Raw genomic sequence first — 23,292 nt, forward strand, 5'->3', positions numbered from 1 at the left:
GTGCACGTGTACGAGCATCTAAAGTAGTGCGCGCAGATTTCTGGAGGGCAGAAAAAGCTCTTTAACAGTAAGAGCAGGAATCACCCCCTCGAGTGCTTGCTAGCTGAGAAAGGAGCAGATTGAAGACGAATTTGTGTGAGGAGTCAGCACAGCATGAGGGAGACTCACGCTGTTTCGTAAAAAGCTTCAGCGTGGAAAAGAGGCTGAACAAGAAGTCAAAAAGCCTCCGACATGTCGGAACGTCCTTCATACCCAAGCGTGGACGATACAGTGGTTCATGAAAAATGTCATATTTGTGTGTGATTGTGTGTTTGAATCCAGCTAAACCACACGGTGGACAATCATAGTTGAGTGCTCTATAAATCTATATAGTGTGAGTTTCTGTACATTTGCGCACGTGCGTATCCGCAAGCGAATACCGAAGGCAAGAGTCGCACTGCATACTTCTCCAACAATTTGCCTTTGCCTTTTTTAGCGACTTTCATTCCAACTGCATTTTCTATTCAAGAAAATGTATTATCTGAAATGAGGGCGAGAGAGGGAGAGAGAGAGAGAGAGAGAGAGAAGCAGACTAATCCATTTATGACAGTGAAACACGCGCGCTACAAAGCCAGACGACACTGTGACGTAACGTCCTCCACTTACTACGCTGACTGCTACTACAGCTTCAGTAACAATGACTCTCAAGGTGCTCTGGGTGCGAACACGAACATCCATTATGGCACCTGTTCGTCAGGACCCTTGGCAGGCAGGTGAAGCACGCGAACAAGGAATGAATGATAAAGAGCTTAAAGAAGAAAGGTAACAATGCAACAACAACAAAAAAAACAACCTCCGAGTAACTATAATTAAAAGCATTCAGGACCCCGTGTTGGGTGATATGAAATGACTTCCATCCATAACAACAAGGTTGCAGGTAAAATCGTACCCTTTTATGCCATTAAATGTCACTGACCTGCATCTTTTAATGTAGGGCTGCATTCATTAATGAACAGATGTCGCTAAGTTGTGAATATACCTGTATGATGTCTTTTGTACTTCTTACCCATTAACGTTTTCCAGTCATTAGCCGTAGCTAATTGTGCCCCTTCTGACATATCCCCGCCACCACGCCGGAAGGAGTGAAGGCTAACGCATATTTCCTCCATCACGCATCCAGCATCTCTGCATCTTCTTTGAACTATGCTTCAAGTGAAGAGACTAATCGCTTCACGGACCGGCGGAGGAGCTGGTCTGTCCTCAACTCACCCAGTGAGAGAACGGCCGACTGTTCTCTCAAGAGCTGCTGGGTCATGGATGGCAGGGATAAGAAGCCACTTTCCCCAGCCATTCGACCGGATTGTAAAGTATCTGCCGCGTTTCTTTTTTATTTCTTCTGCGAATTCAGGTTCACGGGTGTCTCCAGCACTTAAGTCCGGCTGTTTACCGAACCGAAAAAGCTACAAAGCGTTCGCTAACAGGGACAAGCTGAAGACCTCCCCACCCCTATTCCCCCTGCCCAAGCCAAAATGGTTTAACCAAGAAGAATGAGTTCTGCCTCCTAGCTAAACCCGGTGGTTAGAAAGTACAAAAGGATCGGGGGAGGACTTTAATCTGGCCACAGGTCTGTCTGGCTGGCTCTTATCTTTACATTAGCTTCGGCTAATGGCACGGGTGCCAGCCAGGCAAAGACTGCATGCTACCACGGACTGATGGATATGAGAGATGAAAGTCTTCAGTTGAGAGTTTGCTGGGCTTGCTGACTGAATGGGGACACACAGACACACACGCAAGCGCACACACACAGACACGCACACAGACACACACAGATGGATTAGATGAGAAGCAAGTGGGAGAGACGATTAAGTGAACTAAACGAAAGCATGCAAGGAAGATCAGTAGCTCTGGAAGACTGAAGGGAGAGAAAAATATGAGACAAGAGGAGAGGGAGAGAGAAAATGCAAGAAAGACTGAAAGTGAGCAAACAAGAAATGAAAGCAGAGGGCAGTGCTCACAGGTGTGCCTTATTGTGCACGTGTACGTCCAGAAGGTGTGTGTTTGTCCAGCTGTGATCAGTATTCAAGGCGAGAGTGTGTGAGTCCATAAATATTTCAGCATTCTGAAGCCTTCACTCACAGAGAGGGAGGGAAGAGATAGCCACAATCATTCACACTGTTCCCAAATCCAACAGCACAGGCAGGAATGGAGAGAGAGAGAGAGAGAGAGAGAGAGAGAGAGAGAGAGAGATGAATAATGGCTCAGACAAAACATGATTCCCACCAACCCACCCAGAAGCCCACCAACACGGGAAGGCTTGAAGCCGCCAAGACAGAGAGAGAGAGAGAGAGAGAGAGAGGCGTGAAGGTGAAAAGAACAAACAAGGGCGAGACGGACGAATAAAATCAGTGACATCACCCAATCCGGGACCAGGACCCCACCATCACGAACCTAATCACCGGATTGGATCACACCCCCAGTAGTAAGCAAACAGAAGGAGGGATAGGATGAAGGATGGGGCTGGAGAAGAAAAACGGGAACAATGAGATAGAAGCAACAAGACGCCCACTGAAACATGTTTTGGGGTGTCTCTTAATACGAATACTGCAGTTTACACAAAATATGTTTCTTAATCAACTCATGAAACGATATCAAACATTTTGGTACAAAAAGGACGTAAGCAAACTCACATTACTTAAACCTTACGTGTCTTAACAGCAGAAACGTTTTATGAGTCTCATAAGACTGTAAGCAGACTACACAGTCAAATGAACGTGAGGACACCCTGCCCTGACTGTGAACGTTGATATTCAGAGCATTACTGGTGTCTCTCTCCTTCCAGTGTCTACGGCACATACTGAAATAGCTAGTAAGACGTTGGAGGGGTGTCATTAATAGTGTCACGTTTGTCTTTGAAATCTGTTTTTTCTTTGAATAACTTCATTATTAAATGTTAGGATTCAATCATAATTTCAAGGTAAGATAAATAACAAAGACATGGGGGGGTTATTTATTTTTATTGATTTCTTTTATGGGGTTTTATTTTATTTGTGCGTATGTCAGTAAAGAGCTGTGAGTTGGCTCGATTTTTTCATATATCTTTTCTCTCCTTATCTTTAGCAAGGTGACAGTGATTTCTGAAGGCAGTGCAGCTCCAGTGTAGCAGTTGGACACACTATTTAAGCACTAGGAAACACCCATGCCATAACTGTTGGCTAATGACTGTGTTTGCTGTTGTGGCTCTGCACTCCAGAATGCCAGATCTGAAATTAAACGGTTAGATAAGATGGAATGGGGTTGTGCATTTCTAAAAAGCGTAGTGATTCCTTTATGGTTCATGCAATGTAGACTTTTTAAATATGTCGTCATGCACAGTCATATACTTCACTGAGCTGCTCAGAACAGAACAAAGTGCTTGAGAGAAAACAGACATGATGTCAATTGTATACTCCTATACAGAGACACACACACACGCACACACATTGATATAAACACTATCCTTTATTCAGGTTACCTGCCAAATGACTGTTTCAACCAAACCTGAGCTGACTACACAACAAGCACATTGAATGAGTGAGTAAGTAAGTGAGAGAGAGTAAGAAAGCATAAATGTAGAATGACTATAATATTCACACTACTTCGCATGTTCCTAGGATATATATAGATATAGCCACTTTATTAGGAACACCTAATTAACCACTTTATTAGGAACACCTAATTAACTACTCGTTAATGGAAATATCTAATCAGCCAATCACATGCCATCAACATGCATTTAGGCATGTAGACATTGCTACTCAATGCATTTAGGTATGGTCAAGAAAGGTGATTTAAGTGACTTTGAACAAGGCAGGTCTGAGTATTTCAGAAGCTGCTGGTCTAATAGGCTTTTCACACACAGCCCTCTCTATGGTTCACAGAAAACGGTCCACAAAAGAGAAGATATCCAGCAAGCGGCAGTTCACTGTGTGTTCTCTTTTTATGCCAGAGGTCAGAGGAGAACGGCCAGACTGGTTCGAGCTGACAGAAAGCCAACGGTAACACCTGAGGTATGCAGAAGAGCTTCTCCGAACGCACAAGACATCGAACCTTGAAGCAGATACCTGGAAGCAGGGCAGTAGAAGGCCACACCAGGTGCGATGCCTGTCAGCTAAGAACAGGCAACTGAGGCTACAATTCAGATGGGATCTATATATATAATATATACATACACACACACACACACACACACACACACACACACACATTCCAGGAAGTGACTGCACTGTAGATACAGATATAGAAGTTAAAGATATAAAAGTTGTAAAAATGGCAATGTAGTTGTGCGGAAACTACTGACAGGAGATGATCTGCATGCACGGTGTGAGTGAACAGGACTGAAAGGAAGAAAAAGCATGATCCAAAAGGCAAAAACCAGCAGAAGAGAGAGCGCAGTAACAAAACAATCCAAAAATCAGCAAAGGGAAAATCCAGGTGGAAGATATAGGAACCAGAGGCTACAAAATGCTAAAGGAGGCGTTTGGGATAACAACACTTCACGAGGAGCAGAAGGAAGACTTGCTTTATACGGGGAAGTAATTGGAGGGGGGCGGGTGCGAGAGGTTAGCGTTCGGGTGACCCTGAGCGGCTTGGTTGTGTGATAACTGACGGTTAGGAGTGGAGCTGTATGAAGACAAGTAGAAGACGAGGTTTCCTACGAAACGTTTTGGATGGAGGTCATTAATCTGCTGTGAAGCACTTTGCTTGCTTCCTCTCTCTGTCTCTCACTTTCTCTCGCTCTGTAGACAGACAGATAGGTAGAAAGATAGCTGTACATGCACAGTGTACCCACAGACACATAACAGAGAGAGAGAAGAAAGTATATTGACTTGAATATTTCGTCCTCTCATCTGTCACCAGCTTCTACTTCTCTTCACGTTTCACTCTTTTTTTTAAAAAAACTTTATCCCTGCCCCATCTCTTCTTTTATTATATCATGTGCTCTCCTGCCCTAAAACCCCAACAGGCCCTGTGTGTTGTGCGTGTGTGACAGCATGAGTGTATGTGTGTGTGTGCGCACACTGCACGTGTGGGAGAGAAAGAGTAGTATCCGACACCAGCAAGACGCGAGTAACACACTCTACAACAATAATGAAAAGAGCCCACCCCCACTCACACCTGCGCACACACACGCGCGCACGCACACACACACACACACACACACACACACACACACACACACACACACACACACACACACACACACACACAGCAGCAGCAGAATGCTGGCAGAATTATACAACTCCCATCACCTCTGAACGGACTGTTATATCTATGCACATGGACTCCTGCCCAAGAAACACACACTTTTGGAGAATGAGAACACGAAGAGGATATGTGGTTAAATAAAGGATTCCAGTGTGTTCCAACATCTTTTGTATATTCCCCGCTGGTGCGAGGCAATGATGTGAAACAGAATGACCTCAAGATCCAGGCCCTGTCACTCATTGCATGCATGCGTGTCATAGTTACATCATGGAAAGGTTGTCAGAGGTGTCAAAGATGATCTTTTCAGGTATCTCTTCTATTTTATGGGTATTATGCATACACTTTACATGTAATATCCACTATGTGCTTTGCTTATCGTCTCTGTTACTCTCTCTTCTTCTCTTGCTGTCTCTCAGCAAAATAACAACCTACAGTGTATCATTTCAATGGCCACTTGAATGTTTGAATGGAGCAGAAAAGAGACACTTTGATTTTAAGAGCCTTTTATTAAATCAGTCATTTCGAAGAAGTAAATTAAAAAAGTTAAAAAGTAGAGCTTCGAGAACAAACGTCAATTAAAAATGAAAAGGTCTTCAGCGTCTATGAAAGACACTTTCATTTCATTTTTCATTCATTTCCTTGTTTTTCTTTAGATCTACTATATCGTTTGTAATTTGCTAAAAAGGGAAAGTCAGCCTTTCTTTGGGATTTACTGAAGGCTTTCGACAAGCTCAAACCATTTGTGCCCTGCCCTTTAGTGCTGGGTTTCGCATTGAATTAACACGATTCATGTCTGGATCGCATCCGGATATACATTGGCTGTATTCTGTTTACATTCTCACTGAAACGCTTCCCCAGTGTAACCCAGATGAGACCTAATTTTCCACGTAATTTCTCAACCCCCCCCCAACACACGCCATTTCTCAGCACACCCAACAAATGTCACTTCTCAGCACACCCAACACACATCATTTCTCAACCCCCCCAACACACGTCATTTCTCAGCACACCCAACACACGTCATTGCTGACTTTCTTCTTACTTGTAAGTATGGATTCTTAGTCAACTCCAGTGTATTGTATGCTCTCAATTATTGGAAGAAACCACTTAAAGCAGGCAACAAACTGTCTGCAATACCTTTTCTTTTGGAAGGGGACTTCTTTAACGCTGGCTTCCCTAAAGGTAAATGTTCGTAGCTTGCTTTTTCTCTTTGGGAACCGTCATCATTACTACTTATGACACCTTCACATGAACCACCATCAGATTTCAAAATGGCAACTGAGCTCCCCTCCTTAACTGTAAACAGTTCCCTCTTTCTCTTGGACAGGGAGGCTGTACCGTCTTTCCCAGACAATGTGGCTTCTGGATCAAGAGGATCATCACCACAGTCCTTCCCAAGTCCTGGACATTTAGCCGTTATGAAGACTTTTTCAGACGTCTTATTAGATTTGCTCTCTGAGTGATTGTATTCATTATGCAAAGGAGAACAATGTGAATTACAGCTGCTACCATTTCTGCAGTGATCAGCTCCACCACTGGCCAGAGGACGTTTTGGGCACAAAAGAAAAAAAGTTGATATTTGCACATGTATTTTGGTTTACATAATCATATGCAGATAACAAAAACACATTCTGTGCTGTTTTCACTTGTATTAAATGTGGTCACGGTCCATATCCGACCTCCTGCGAATGTGGCCAAATGAATTGTGAATGTGATCAAATCACCAAAAACGCTTGTTAATGCAAAGAGTAAACAGGCCCTTAAACTCTAATCCTGTAAGCCAGCCCATGAGTCCAAAGACTAGGACTAATTTAGGACAGCCATAACAGGCATTAAGTATCACATTTAGAACAACAAAAAGCAGAATAAAAGGTGCAGTCACGAACCAAAGCATTTAGTAGCTGCTGCTGGTGACCTCCAGTGTGTCTGGGGAGAGCAATTTCATACTGATGTGTCTATGATGGTGATAATCTATCAGCCATAGAGAGCGCATACTCGCCATTTCCTGTCACATCTCCATTTTAACTTTCTACAATGTATCGATGTTACACACACCTAAATGCTTGGTACAGTTCCTCTTCCAAGATACAGGAAAAAAGACATCGCCCTTGTTTTTATTGTCAGCAACATGAATAACACTCAACTCTGGAAAAGAGCAGCGAGTCGTGTCGAAAGCTACCGCACAAGTGATAAAAGACACTTAAGGTAAAGGAACAGAGGCTTTAGGCATGTACAAGCAGTTCCCATCTCTCCGACCCAATACTGGCCCAGGCAGTTAAGGTTTGTGCTGGCTGTCATTCTCCCATCTTAAATCTCTTGAGTGGCCGATTTTACTTAGTCACGCCAAGGAAAAGGTCATAGCAAGAGTAGCGGAACAGGACACCTGTTGAGAAAATAACGGGTTAGAAAATAATGGCTTACCCAACCTTTAATGGACAGCATTCACCTATGGCACTTTGAGAGAGAGAGGGAGAGAGAGAGAGAGAGAGGGAGAGAGAGAGAGAGAGAGAGAGAGAGAAGGAGAGTTACACCTTCTTCTTTATGCCCCCTCCTGGGTGACCTATGAACAAACCACATCCCTAGTGATACAAAGGGCAAAGAAAGGGCAATTAAGTTTAACAGAACAGGAAAAAAACCCACAAAATAATATCTAAGAACATCTGTGTGCTGAGTGTAAAAGTGTTAAATGAATCAGGATACTAAGTGAAAATGCAACGTGAATCAGTGGTTTTCTGGGGGAGATTTCTGCGCCATTTAACTAAAAGAAGACTCCTTGCTCTCCTTTAGGGATGGCCGACACTTTGGTACTTAATGATGAAGGATCCAGTTAGAACAAATCCAAGAATAATTTCATTCAGACAAATGGAAAGGCCATTAAGACATGTACAAAACAATAAAACAATTTTAAAAAACCAATCTATATCAAATTACAAAGATAGTCAATGCAGCAATTTGGCTGTCAAGCAAAGATTTCTTCATTCAAGTGCATGAAACCTTTTGTTTCTTATAGAGCTCTTGGGTAGGACCGATAAGTGAGAATTGGATTAATTCAGACTAGTTGCTCTGCATTCTTGCTGTCAGGACTAAAGAGAAAGTCCTAGACCAAAGGGATATTACAGAAGTAGCAATACTGTCAGGATCACTGATTGTGAAGACCTCTCTGGCCTTAAGAGATAAGGGATCCAAATATACTAATTTATCTTTCTGGCTTTATTTCTTTGTCTTAACCTTGTTTATCTGCTGAAAATGATGATTCACAAGTTAATGTGAAATAAACAATAAAACAAGGGCTCTTATAGCCCTGTGGACATTAGGTGGGGAGTACAGATTTAGCTGTGTATGGTTTACACATTAATCCAAGGAACTGTTGTGTTATGAACATCGATTGACACCCAGTAAATAGGAGGGCTTTAATCAGCAGTCTTATTTTGTCAAACATCTCGGTCATGGACACGATGAATCGCGACGATGCACACGAAACCTGACAGCTTTGCTTGATAGCATTGCAAGTCGTATGACTTTCGCATCAAAATAAATAGTCCAACAAATCAAATCTTTTTTAAAATAAATTTAAATTGAAAACAAGTGTACTACAAATATATTTTTAAACCATACTGCTATTACTTGTACTGCTAAATGCCGAAAGGCTCAACAAACACTGTCATCAAACCGTCTGTGAATCTCTTTCAGTCTCAGTGTTGATTTATTTTCAGTGAACGTGCGTGCTTGAGGACTCGAGGGAATGTTAATGCTAATTTGACGGGCAGCTGAGCTGAAAGCGATGCCCAGTCTGTGCTCCCATCCCCAGCACTTTTCAAAACAAAGTTTCACACACGCCTGCCAATAGCTGGTAAGTTTCATGTTGTGATTGAAAAATATTTGGAAATTCAATTTGAGAGCTCAAAAATTGTTAATGAAGTTTGTACAGGGTCAAGAGGGAAACTTTCTAGAGTGATATAATTTCTAGAATGATATAATTTCTAGAGTGTTTCGTGGTCAGCCCTTGCAAAAGTGGACATTACTTTCTAAGCAACTAAACTGATATTATTTTTCAGCTTTATTTAGAGAAGTTGAGAGGAGAGCTGTAATCGATTTATGTAGTGGAAGAAAGCCATTTGGGATTTTTATGACTGTCAATCAGGCTTAGGAACTAAGCTTCTCTGGCAAGCTTAGTTCCATTATTAAGGATTTTCCAAACGAACAAATTAAATGTGCATTATGAACTGATTTGTTCACCTCTACTGCATTTTATTGCTCATCTGCTGTCACTTTCTAGTTTTGAAAGGGTAAATAGTCTACCTTTTGTACTGTAGGGGTTTTTCTGGTCTTCACTGGAACAACTGCATTCAATGAGTCTAGAGTTTAGATTTTCAATTAGAGTATCAAAAAAAAAGGAGCAGAAAGAACATTAAATCCACACTGAAGTATTCAGTACATGTAGGCAATCAAAATGCATAGCTGAAATGCTCAAATAACGTGCTTAAATGCTAAAAATGGAACAGAGCTGAAGTGAATAAAAACAAAGACAGGTATCAAGAGGAGAACAGGAAGTGTGGAAAGAGGATGCTGCAGTCGTCCCTGTGGCACTCTCTGCTGTTTTCTCATTCTCTCCTAATTTATTTATAGTTTCTCACTTCCATCCTAATTAATCATCAAACGGGCAAAAGTAAGGGCTTAATAGCTGAGCTTTAATCGCAGCTAGTTAGCATGTGTGTGTGTGTGTGTGTGTGTGTGTGTGTGTGTGTGTGTGTGTGTGTAAAAGCTCATAGCAAAACTAGAAAATCCTGTGAGATCTTATAAAGTCCCCAACAGGGTAGCCTTGTTATTATGCAAAATTCATGGCAATTCAGATTCAACACACCCAATCTTTTAGTGAAATGAAATTGGATCCAGATGCCCCTGCTGAAGTGAAGGTAGCTAGAATTGAGACCATCAACATGAGACTATCAACATCTGCTTTTAAATGATGTATGAGCATATATGTACAAGTGCGTGTGTGTATGTGTCTGTGTAAGTATTTTGAGGAGTGAAATCCATCAATCTCTGATTCCCCCCCCCCCACCCACACATACCACAGACACGCACACGAATGCATACAGAGAGTGAACGTTAAAAGCAAAAGCAAACTTCTCTCTCTCTCTCTTTCTTGCACACACAGACACAGTTCTCCACAAACGTACAAAAATTATTCAGGTCTACTTTCTTTTGAATAAATGTTCTTGTGAGTAAATGCATCACCAACTACATGGACATAATTTGCTTTCTAACAAGTCTGTCTCCGTGTTGGTTTTGGAAGACATTTTGATGCACACTGGACAGAACATTTGAAAAACAACACACTTGTCAGCATTATATTTCCCTCTGCTACTGAAAACGTGTGTGTATCTTCAGAAAGAGCAGAATGCTGATTTCCCCTCCAAGGTAATGAGCCATTTACGCCAGGACGGGGCAGACGCAAACTAATGCATTAGTGCAATGTTAGTGAACAAATACACTCTTAAACCGTATGTGCCGTGGATATTACCCCCAAGTACTGTTTACTGAGCAATAAAAATGGACTAAAATCTCTTTAGCTATATTTTGTCAATTCCATTGTCATTTGAGGTGTGAGGCAAATGACATAATACTCATCAACCTTCAGTTTGTTCCTTAAGGGCCAGTTTTCAGTTTTCCACTGTGATTTTAGAAGTCATTTGTGATGAAACATTAGCAATCAGTTGAAGTGTTTAATGAGTGCACGCACACACACATGCGCACACACACATGCGCGCGCACACACACACACGTGCACACACACTAAACTTGGCTTGGAATATTAAGGCAGATGCATTCATTACAAAGAGGCATTCTGTGTATCATTTAGCAAGCATCTCTTCAGTCCTGTACTGAAATACACACTTATTTTCAGTCCTGTACCAAATTAAAGCTTAGTGCTGACTTTTGCAGGAAAAATAAATCCCTTGGGTAACATATATCTTATTTTATTTTTGCAAGCAATGCAATTCAGCAAGTGTCGACTGCATTTAACACTGCTTCAAGCGTCACTTTATGGCAATAATTACTGGAGGGCGTAGAATCTCTCTTGGGAAGGGATGATGAAATAAGTTAGCAGGCTGTCAGTTCACTTCAGTCTAAAACTGTCGGGTAATAGTTTTAGTCTGAAGTGCCAAATTCCTGTTTACAGATTACTGCTAGTCCAAAGGTACGGAGACCTTAAAGATAATGTCAAGATGTAGTGATGCTTTTAACAAGTTTCTTCTTTTTCTTTTTATTGTTGCTATTTTAAACTTGTTAAACTTAGTTAAAACTTAAAAGCAAAGTTCATTTTTGTAATAATAATTTTTTATTATTGTCTTTGTATTTTATCAATTCTATATATCACTTTGTTTTAACTTTCTTTTAACAGTTTTATGAAATGCTCCAAATCAGTGTTTACAACTGTTTTAAAGGTAGCATTTTAAGAATTAAATATTTCATTTGTGACTATGGAATACTGAAGGACAAACCAAAGGCAACTTTTAAACTACAGGATTCTTTCTGGACTATCTGGGTTCTTGTACAGAGGGCAACTGATGGCTTAATGGTGACATATGGCTCATTCTGAAATTTACCCATAGTTCAGTATTTGATTTGGTAGGATTTCAACACTTGTTGCTGACTGATTGTTTTCAATGTGTAATTTATTTCTACCAAAGACCAGCAAAAGGTCCTCTCTCAAAGGCCGTGAGACGGCTCATGTAGGTTCACAAGGCCCCGTGTAATTGGTCTCCCCGTGATCCACCCCAAATTGCACTTTAATGAGGACATAGCTAACACTGCACTGCATCATGCATGAGGTGGCAAGAAAGATGTTAATATACCAACCAATTGGAATTTTGTATGAGAACATATCAAAATAACCTTGCTTTTTGTGCACAGTTATTAGTATCCATCACTGGCAAATGTAATTATGGGGTGTACTTTATAACAGTTCAAATTTGTCCTCTAGTTCTCTGGTGCTAGAGGTTAAAAATCCTCACTGCAACCAAAGGTTCCCATCCCGTTTTTAGAACATTCCGGAAAGTAACTGCAGGCCTCTCATTCCCACAAGTGCAGTTCATCCTAATTAAACCAGAGTCCCATTCATACACACTTAACTCTCTATGCAGAGCTGGCCAAAGTAGCTACCACTGCTACGTCAATGAGGCAACGTGGCACAGAGGAGTGTGGACAGGAGAGGATGAGCGTTCTTTTATCTGCAGTTTTCCTCTTCTTCACGCAGCAATAAACGATGCCATCGTGAGATTATCCATTGCAAACGAATTATCCTACAAGCATTCGCGTGCCACCCACTATCATTTCTGATAACAACGTTCTGGCTGCAAGTACGACCCCTCTCCAACACGCTGGGTGTAGATTAGCCCTGCTGATTCAATGAGTAATTTTACGTCTTCAAGTGACAACCGAACTGATCAAAGAAATGGATAAATGAATGAATAGCTGAATGGATACAAGTCAACAGAAATGCTACCAGATATTTGAACGTGTTCTTTCCTTTCCAGTAAAGTACATACAGGGCCATCCTGACTACATTCCCTTGAGATCTCTTTCACATCAGCTATTTAACTACAACTCGATTTTATTGCAGCCTTTGACACTATTGATCACAATACAGCCTTAGTATAGTCTGGAGAACTGGGTTGGATTCTAAGGAACAGTCCTACACGACTATGTCTTTTTATTGCTTGATTGATTGATTGATTGTAAAAACCTTCAGAAGATAATAGATGTATGTGGATAGGTGATATAAAAAGCTTGATTATTTGTTTCTTCCATGTCTGTGTGGAACACTATGCATTGCCACTGTGTATGTAAAGTGCTATACAAATCTGTCTCCGATCAGCAGTCATGTAAAAGCAATTTAGGAATCAGTGTTCTATCCCCAGAAAAAAACATAAAACAAATAAGAAAATAAGAATTCTTGTCAAAACAAGGCACTTAAAAACTCACCAGTGCATTCATTTCTAGTTGGCTTGATTAATGTAATGGTTTCCTTATCAGACTTCCAAAAAGACATTTACACGAGTTCAGCTGATTCGAAATAAAGCTGCCAGAGTTTGTATTCAAAGAGTTTGTAGTCAAAAGAATGCAACACATTACACCGATTTTTAAATCCTTACATTGAGTCCCATTACATTACAGAAAAGTTACTTCAAAGTACCACTGCTTGTCTGTAAACCACTAAATGGTTTATTGCCACTGTATCAGCGAGATATCCTCAAGCAATATAATCCAGGCAGGATGTCAGTGGTAAACATTAGGCACGGAGAAGCTGTTTTAAGTTTCTGTGCTGCTGTTAGATGGAACAGGCTGTCAGAGAATTTTAGAAGGGCTTTAGAACTTCAGGATAATCTTTAAATTGAAAATGGAAAAAAAAAACAAACCTATTCCTACCCACCTATCATGTTTTTGTTAGGTTTCAGGAACTGCCTGGTAGCTTTCAGGGACAGGATTCTGTCATTTATCGTTCATCTACTATCCTTGTTTATTTGTGCACTTCTTCCCTCTGTATTATTCATGATTTTCTATTTGAACATAATTTTCATTTTACTACAATTTAATCAATTGCCTTTCACACTTCTCTTTGCGTAGCCTTGCCAATGAAACGAACTACGTAAATAAACTTTCTTTTGCTTTGCCATGTCTTGCCTAGGAGATGCTGTCATAAAGCTTCTCTTTATATTTGGCTAAAGTGCTCATCTAAAGCTACTTACGTTAGTGATCTGCTGGGAGAGTTGTGCTGGCGGTCTACCTGCTTCCACTTGTTTTAGCACTGGAAGCGGAAGGGAGTGAAAGTTCCCTTCATGCGTGCTTTCAGGCACAGTAGACACACCTGCATCGTGGCCACAAATTCCTTTTCTGCTCACACATAAATGGCAGGCAAGGGACCTCGATCATTAGCTTAAATTGCCTAATTTAATGCTTGCTAACCCCTTCTGCTTCTCCTGCCTTTATAACCACACCATGATGAGGCTGTTATCTGGATTTGTTTGCTAATTCTGCATTCAGAACACATCCTGCCTTTGCTGTGTCGAGTCACGTACATGCGCCACCAAAAAGGTAAAGGGCGTTATCTTCACTTGATTAGTCATGTCTGATAAGATAGAATGCTCCTTCTGATTTGATTGATAAAATGCTTGACCTGCACTTGACTGGTATGGCCTGTTAATGTAAAGTGAGTTTCCATAGCACAAGGGCATCAAGTCACATTATTAAAAATGGCAAACACAAGGAACCACAGGTTTTCTAACATGCATATATTATATAACAAATAAAGCATAAAGTGCAAAAATATACCCTAATGTTCTTAAAATCCCTGTTATCCCATACTTGTTCATTAATTTCCTCGAAATATAAAACTAACACTTGTGTTTCTTCTGAAAGTAGCATATGTGAGACAAATGTTCAAAAACAGATAATAATAATAATAATAATAATAATAATAATAATAGCAATGATACTAGCAGCATATTATCTAGCATTATGCAGCTAGGAGCGCTATTAGAGCACTCTTGGTTGTTAGGGAAAAAGCTAGCTCAGATTGCGGATCTAACCAGTTAAAAAAGGACCAAGGGCATTCTTTCTTGCTCTTTATCTCTCTGTTTTGGTCTCTGCCTTGTTTGCTCTTTTCTTTTCCACATTCCAGCAGCTGGCCAGATACGATGGAGGACCAGTGAGCAGAAGAGAACCGCGGGTGAACCAATGGTCCACTGTGGTTTGGGGTCCTGGAATCTGCTTATCTCTCATGTTCTAGCCATTCTCCAGAACAGGTCACTGTCACTGCTCCGCCATCCATCACCCTCCAGCTTAATTCAATCACTCACTGGCTCACTAACACGCATGAGGGATTCAGAAGCCTCCTGGGCTTAGCCAGGTTCACCCTCACAATCTGCTCAGAGGGAGGAAAAGGGAGCGAGAGACAGAGAGAGAGAGAGAGAGAGAGAGAGAGAGAGAGAGAGAGAGAGAGAGAGAGAGAGAGAGAGAGAGAGTAGAGGTGACGGCATGACTGCAACTGACCAAAACAGGCAACAGATTGCCTGCCACCCACACAAAGTCACCCTAATGTGTGACAGCTACTCGATACAATAACAGAGAAATAGAAAGATAGATAGATAGCATATGTGTGTGTGAGCGAGAAAGAGAAAGAGAGGGTTAGAGAAAGCTCTAAACTTGTCCTTTAGTATCAAATTTAAAGAGCAAAAATAACAGATTAATCAACTCTCTTGGCCATTGTTTTTTTCATAGAAGCTACTTTCTGTTTATCTACTTTCTACTTTCCTTGACATTTAACATCTCTGTTCTCATTAACCTCCTTTCAATCTATCTGCCTATCCCTGATTTTTTCATTTTCCTTATGTCTCGTCGATAGAAATGATCTAACAGAGGTTTTATTGATCATTTGTTTTACCAACTAAGACTTGGTTTGGTTCTTTAAGCGTGTGTGTGCATACAACTCGATCATAATCCCCAATCACATATGACTCACAAATTGTACCGCTCGTTAATCTGCCTTCAACATCTATGTAATCCATCTGAAAAGAAGCTCTCAACTTACCATATTTTTCACCCCATGTGTTAGAGGCCATGTTAGTGGTAGTTCTGACCATGGAGTAAGACAGCACACGTGCTCCTGAACCCATGAACTGAACCCATGACCTTAGAGCTGTTTGTACCTTGCTCTACCTGGCCTGTTTCATTGAGGAGCTACGACACAGGTGCCCAGGCCGTTCCAAGTACATCATCCACTGCAAACCAATCATATACTGATTTTAATTTAGGAAATGTTAAGAATGGAACGGTTTATTCCTCTAGAAACTCTTACATGTATACGCATTTCTTTGCTGTTGCCAGTGGTAACGGATGCACTGTCTGGGGACGCTGAGGAACAGGCCGAGGCAGCAGCAACACCCCTGCATGGTGCCTGAAAAATAGCGCTGCATGCAGCCGAGCTTCTGCAAGCATCAGCACTGGTTTGCTTAGTGGGAGAAAAGTTACCTCTTGGAGTTTGGCAGCAAACTTTTTACTCTCCACTCTTTGTCTGTTATCCTTCTTTCCCCCCCACCCCCCACCACACCTGGACAAATTCATGCCAGATTCTTCGATTTGGTTGGTTTCCCATCACTCGTGAAATTCCCAGCAGACAGTTTTTTCTATATGATGAGTAGTTACATCCACATGGTTATAGCAGTAGTGCCTGGGGTTGGGTATTTATCCCATGGGGGCAAGTACTGAATGGAAATAGAAATGCATTTAGCTAAATTTGTTGTTATGAGGTCTTTGGCTCCTGAGAGCCCTAGGCGTTTGTCTAGCAGTTAAGCCTGAGTGTATTTGTGCATGTGTGTGCATGTGTGTGTGCGTGTGTGTATGTGTGTGTGTGTGTGTGCGCGTGTGGGTGTGGGTGAGTGTGTGTGTGTGTGTGTGTGTGTGCGTGCATGTGTGTGCGCATGTATATGTGAGTATACAGTGTGGTAATAGGCTATCCAAATGCCTCCTGGCAGGATGAGGCAGAACCTTAGGCAAGTTTGGCAAGAAAACTTCTTCTGCCACTCCAAACTCTACACACACTCGTACATGTACGTACATACACACACATACACATACACACACACACACACACACACACACACACACTGAGATCTTTGTGCTCAGCTGTATGCTGTGTATCTGTATTGAAGGGGTAATCTTGGGCAGCATTATAAGACACAGACAGACAGGCAGACTGAAAGGTAGATACAAATCAGACAGAAAATCTTGAAGGTATGAAATTAATATCGCAGATAAAAGGCTGTGAAGAAGAACCTGCTGTGTTGGACCGGTTTCCATTACAAGACAATGAAATTATTCTTCCCCAGTACGAGCAATCAGAGTTTTAATAAGAAACATAACTTCATGTCAGACAACATAAGCTCAGTCTCAGTCACAAAAGCACATAAAGATCTGAGTCCCTTTTCATGTATAATCGTGCAGAAAAAGGGGTACAGAAGAAAACGTTCTCTTTCACCACATTGTGCTCTTTCGTGATTCCTCTCCTCTTTCCTTTTCAAACTGTACTGCTTACTCTCTTCTTTTCTCTAACCTGATTCTCCTCTGCATGGTCTCCTATCACCCTAGCACCTCCTCCCCTCCTCTCGCTCGTCCGTTCTCACTTCACAAAAACCGCTGCCCCTGGGACTCAATTAGACATGAGGAGGAAGCACTCTTCCAACCCATTAATCTGTTTACATCTCTGTTTCTCTCTCTCTCTCTCTCTCTCTCTCTCTCTCTCTCTCTCTCTCTCTCTCTCTCTCACACACACACCCACCCTCACTAACACACCCACACACACACAAGCACACAGGTTGCACCTGCAGACTCACAAGCTGCACACTTCATATACCCCCCGGCAATATATGATATATACTGATATATCATCAAATCATGATGGAAAACAACAAGAGGGATAGACAGAGAGAGAGAGAGAGAGAGAGAGAGAGAGAGAGAGAGAGAGAGAGAGACAGAGAAATTTGGATAATTAATTTAGTTATTGTATATATGAGTACACATTCATTAGGATTTGTACATCACAACACATTCTAGTTACCATTCAGAACTAATTATAGCCTACACTGTCATATCATAATGAGACAGGCACAACCGTGAAAATGAACGTGAACTGTCAGCTTATGAAAAGTAAAGCCTATTACTGCCCATGAATACATGCGTAAGGAAGGAACCAGACCAATAGTTGTTTTAAAAAGTACTTTCGTTACACCTGTCCTTTGGGAGTCTAGCTGGACATCCCTGGACTCAGAAACACTCCTCCCAATGCCGGACACCGCGTCTCGCAGCACGGCACTTTCATGTGCACGTGTTGGCTATTCATCACGTTAAACCAAATCTTGGAAAGCTCAGCCCATTCTGAACTGATGCTTCCTGGAGACGGACCTTCTCTAACCTCATTATCGCAAGCAAAACTCATCCCCTCTTCCCCGCGCTTCCCTCTTTTCCTGTGCTAAAATAAGCACGTCCCGTCCGGCGTGCGCGAGGATGGGCGCAAAGGTGAGTCGTCCTTCACCTACCGTTCCCGGAGAAAACGACGGACAGCCAAAGCATGAGCAAAATCAAACAAGTACAAATTCTCGGCGTCTTCATATCGTTTTCACAACAAAACAAACTCTTCCCCCCAAAAATCGGATGTTTCCTTTTATCACGCGCACACCCTTTCCTTTCTGCAGATAAGACTGTTCACGTCACTTGTATCAAGGCATCTGAGGTCGCAGAGACGAAGCGAAAGTCATTAAAAACCGTAAAACCGTAAAACCGTAAGTGGCCAGGCGCTCCGCGGCCAAGCAGTCGTCGCGCTGGTCTGATGCGCGAGCTCTCCGCTATCTGGAGATGTAACGGGTACTCAGGCCGGAACGTGACGTCACTGGGAGGGAAGATAATGTTCACATGGATCTTTCGTTCGCCCTTTCACTTACACACACACACACACACACACACACACACACACACCATGCACATCTGAACTGGTAACAATAGGTAACAATACAGGACAAATTACTTATCTTCAGGACCACGGACAGCAGCAGGTCACTCGTGTTCTTCAGTATATTTATATACATGCGTTTACACATTCATTTTTAGTCCAAATTATTATTAATAGTACGGGTAATTATTCCCCACACTCTACTTCAGAGCTCACACAACAAACAAATAAATCTGCCAAAAACATTTCCAGACTCAGTTTCATGTTGCTTTGGCTCACGAAACTGCAAGGTGTTTTATGCTAGTTCAGACTTTTACATTGTTTTTAATGAATGCATTTAGAACAGCTTAAAATGGACAATAAAAGCCACAAATAAGCAAAATAAAAGCAATAGTAAAGCCCAGTTCAGGCTCAGGAATGTAAAACTAGGTTTATTTTCTCATTGGTTTCTCATTCAGAAATGTATGACATCTTATTTTTTCACTGGCTTCAAATTCTCTCATTTAAATGTGCTGCTTGTGTAAATGACCATTCAAATACAAACACTAATAATAAAAATAGTTTGTTATTTTCTGTAACAGCAACATTTTTATCACTTCTGACTATTTGCTGTCTGGTACTATTATTTCTAGCCATGGAGCGCAGTACAGAGATAACAGAAATGTGCAATGGTTTATTGGGAGAAACTGTTCGCTAGCAGTTTCAGCTACAGTGCTTCAAGCTAGCCGAATCTCCAATTGGTTCAGTGGCTTGATTAGAGCAACTTTTAACATCAGAGACATTTTTTTCATGGGTCTTTGTGTTTCTTGTCTGTATCTCTTTGTGTATTTAATCAAATATGCAAATATAAGTTTTTGACAGTTTTACAGACTCTGTCTCCCTCTGCTGTTAGATTGTCAATCATATCTCACACAATATCCCACACATGCACATGAATGAACACACATATATGTATGGCCTTATATTAATTGACTAATTTATTATATAAAACTGGTGAGCATAGAGAGTATCAGTGTGAGTGATATACTGTTTCCTGAACTCATACCAGTCAGTTGAACCCCTGCAGTAACGAAGCACAGCTACATAATTTCCTCATAACCTCATATCCTCATTTTCTGCATATTTTCTCCCAGATCTTTTCAAACTTACTGCAGTCCTTTTTTTTTTTTTGTTTCAGAACTTCACCGTCAACTTCTTGACGCTGCGATGCCTCGTACCCGAACCTGCCGGCGCTCACCCCGGGTCCTCCAGCTCATCTCGCGGCTCACTCTTCGGCACGTGCTCTTCCGCGTTAAGTCTTAGGCACATCCCGCTCCCTTGGGCATGAAGGGTTTTGATCTCGGCGCTAAAGGCAGAGTGCTGCAGCAGCTCAGCCTTCAGCTCTGACATTACTAGGACTCTCCGCGCCGCTATGAGCAGAGTGTGCAAGATCTCCTTACCAAAGAGTGACTAGGACCTTTCCTCTTTAATCTCTGTAAGACAGTGCCCTAGTTGAAGATGTATGAGTGTAGTGTCAATGAATACTCTTAGTCCAAAACTTCAAGATGACGATTTACAGTATTATTATTAATAGGTTCGATTCAAGCATACTTGTAAAGTCATTTCCAACTTCGTATACTACTGTGCTAAATTTATGAACAACCCATTTCATTCTGACTGAACTTAACTTAGAAGTAATCAACAACTAGATGACCCACACCTGGAGATCCCGTATGGCGGGAGTCTAGGCTACTTGAGCCCATGTTCTTTCTCCTCTCTGGACTCTTTGGCTTCCTCCCTCGCACTGTTGCTTGGCACAAAGTGGCCAACGGGCCTGCGTTTTTTTTTATATTCTCCTGCTTGCTTTGTTCATACTTTTTCGGTTAGCTGAACTCTTTTGTGGCCCAAGTGACTTTTAACAGACAGCTAGATACAGATTTTTAGAATTTTAGCTTTGTTCAGTCCAATATTCTGACTATAATGAGTCATTATTATGCAGTTCAATTGAACCTTTACCTTAGTATAATTTTACAATGCTCTAGTTGGATTATTATGCCTAATGAAAGTTCTTCTGTTTTCTCTTTTTTATGTTTTAACTTAACTGATCATGAATGTCGAAATTTCCTGATGAATTATTACTGCCATCTGCTGGTGATATCAGCACAGTGCCTGTTTCTTACTGCTCCTATAATGTGCCGCAAATTGTGAATTGATATTAGTCATTATTAAGAACACAGAAATATGAGTTTGTAAACTACACATTTTTTAATTATCAAATGATCAGGCAGAGTACCATATTAAATGTACAACCTACAAAAAAACAATAAAACAAATCTGTAGTGTAGTTATTTTTAACATAATTTTAGGGGGGGAAAGGTAAAAAGTACATTTTACAAAGTACAAACACAAACAAAAATCCCTGGTAAGTATCATTTCCACAGTGATGATAACCCAGAGATAGAAGCCTATGAGATGTGAAGGCTCAGACACCGCTGTGGTGAGGCTGCTTCTGACGAGACCCGTTACCTCACACGCCACTGGAACGAAAACAGTGACTTTTGTAAACCAGCAGAAAGTCCAACATTTGAAAAGTTCTTATCCGTCTGGTTTTGAGAAAGTTCCTAACCTGGTAAAATTTCCCTACAAATACCAGGAAGTATTGTGGATTGATAGATTAGGTCATAGGTTATAAATATCCTTCACATAGTGAGCAACATGGTCAAACCTCGCCCAAATAAACACCTCGCTATCTTAACCACCTTTGGACCAAATGACTTACCATCCGTTGAAGTCACTGGCCTGCCAGGATTCCACAGCCAGTGACAGTGTGGGGCAGATAGTCCCGTTGGAGCTTACCACGTCGTCTCCAAGATTTCTATCGTAGTTGCCGCACGCACCACACATTTTGCCCACCAGGCTGGGACTGATGGCCAGCATGGCCTGGCCAGAGCTTGTGAACTCCACCCTCAGGATGGACGCCCTCTCGATGACCACGCTCCCGCCTGTGTGGTCGATCTGCAACTCTGGCACTGGCCTGCTGGGATATGACACCTCCTTCCCATTTACCTAGAGAATGATCAGCAAAAAAATGATGTATTGTTGTTTTTGGTTGTTTTCGTAGAAGCTCACGTCACTGGGAACTGATCATTTTTTAAAGGTCCCATAGAATGGAACATTTTATGGCATAGTTGAGTAAAGGGCGTTGGGGACATGGAACTGACATACCATGAATGACAAACATTTTTGGCACCACATATGCAAATCCCACATATGTAAAATAGGGCGCGAAATGGTCCAATTCCAAAATTCTAAACTGTTCCATAACACTCTTGGCTCACTAATACTTACGGACCAAAAATACACACACCAGCTCACAGCCCAAAAACGTAACTAACACTCCAGGCGGTGAGAGGGACGTCAACACTTTCACACCCTTCCCAAGGAAACGAACTGTCGACGGACACGGTTGATGTTCTTATTTGACAAGATCCCGGATGACTTTAATTTCCGAGTTGTTAATTTGCTCTGCACATTTCACTCTGGACAGTTCCTCAAACCTCAGACAGCACTGAACCGGCTTCGCTCAGCGTTTGCCATGTAAGAGAGGGGCGTGGTGAATCTTATGAGCACCAGAGCCCCTCACTGCAGCCTGTGCGTAGCTAGCTCTGCTTTATCCACTCTTTATCTATCGTTTGAAGCCAAAATCAAAGTTTCCAACAACTTTATTTGAATTTATGTTGCTGTTGAGCTAGTTTTCCTCACCCAACACTGATTCCGATAGTTGATGGTGATGGCTGCACCCTGCAGGAAGACGTGGAGCATGGTCACATTAGTCGAGGCGATCTGGGCGCACGCGTGCAGCTCCATCACCACGCGGAACCATGTAGGAGACCGCTCGTCACACACGAAAGCCATCTGGAAGGCTCCCGTCTGTAGCACCACGCCCTGGGCCCCATCAAAGGACCGGAACGCAGACCTGGGCCCAATCACACACCGGCCCAGGGCGGCGTGACACCCGCGGTGCCCGTCCCGAACGTCGCAGACCTCCGTGCTCCCGCACGTCTGGCTCTCGCACCGCAGCATGCCCCCGGCCAAGCACGCGCATGACACGTTGCAGGTTTCCGACACGGACACTTCACCAACCTGATTCAGTAGCGTGAGGGAAAGTTTAGCATTGTTCACAGTCACGGATCATCAAATGTTTTTTAAAAAGTTTTAAAAGCCAAATTGAGATGCTAGGTGAGAAATCACTTAAGACTGCTGCAAAATACAGTTGATAAAAATGATCCGATTGTAAATCCATGCTATGACAATGTTACTAGCATATAATACTTAATTATATAATATTCCATAAATAGCAAGGCTTACCTTGAGGTATTTGCCGTCGTGAACACACCCACAGTCCTTCGGAGCGACACACCGGTCACTGTCCCACACGAACCCCTCAACACACTGACAGCCCTCCAGGCATGTTCCAGCACATGTGCTGGCAGGCCAGGTGAGGCTAGCACAGTTGTTGACACAGGTATCAGAGCAGAGGGAATAATTGCTGTTAGCCGGACACTGGGCAGCTGTGAAAAACA

The 23,292-nt window shown here is 42.0% G+C and overlaps 2 protein-coding genes across 6 annotated transcripts in view; both read right to left on the reverse strand.

Moving 5' to 3' along the window:
• clstn2b (calsyntenin 2b) overlaps positions 1 to 18,626 on the reverse strand; it is a 72,869-nt gene extending 54,243 nt beyond the window's left edge. For 3 of the 5 annotated variants that reach the window (XM_081699870.1, XM_081699871.1, XM_081699873.1), the window contains exon 1: positions 18,321 to 18,626. In XM_081699870.1, coding sequence (XP_081555996.1) covers positions 18,321 to 18,393 — 73 coding nt within the window. In that variant the 5' untranslated portion in view covers positions 18,394 to 18,626. The remainder of the gene's footprint in view (positions 1 to 18,320) is intronic. The other 2 variants (XM_027028180.3, XM_081699874.1) reach the window with 1 other exon arrangement.
• Positions 18,627 to 21,030: 2,404 nt separating this feature from the next.
• Positions 21,031 to 23,180, reverse strand: LOC118242579 (alpha-tectorin). Its single transcript, XM_035534372.2, has 4 exons — positions 23,078 to 23,180; positions 22,472 to 22,852; positions 21,489 to 21,775; positions 21,031 to 21,246 (listed from the first exon to the last, which is right to left on the reverse strand). Exons 2-4 carry the CDS (start codon positions 22,790 to 22,792, stop codon positions 21,237 to 21,239), a joined length of 618 nt encoding a protein of 205 aa, XP_035390265.2. The 5' UTR covers positions 22,793 to 22,852; positions 23,078 to 23,180; the 3' UTR covers positions 21,031 to 21,236.
• Between the last annotated feature and the right edge of the window lie 112 nt (positions 23,181 to 23,292).

This window comes from Electrophorus electricus, chromosome 17, assembly GCF_041902795.1.
Source record: "Electrophorus electricus isolate QZ-2024a chromosome 17, ASM4190279v1, whole genome shotgun sequence".
Taxonomy (NCBI): Eukaryota; Metazoa; Chordata; class Actinopteri; order Gymnotiformes; family Gymnotidae; genus Electrophorus; species Electrophorus electricus.

What these genes read in the sequence shown, in the direction of transcription:
- LOC118242579 (XM_035534372.2), bottom strand. Translation starts at nt 22,792, where the DNA reads ATGCTGCGGTGCGAGAGCCAGACGTGCGGGAGCACGGAGGTCTGCGAC. An exon ending in ACTATCGGAATCAGTGTTGG is followed by an intron (nt 21,776 to 22,471) that starts GTGAGGAAAACT and finishes ATCATTCTCTAG; the next exon opens with GTAAATGGGAAGGAGGTGTC.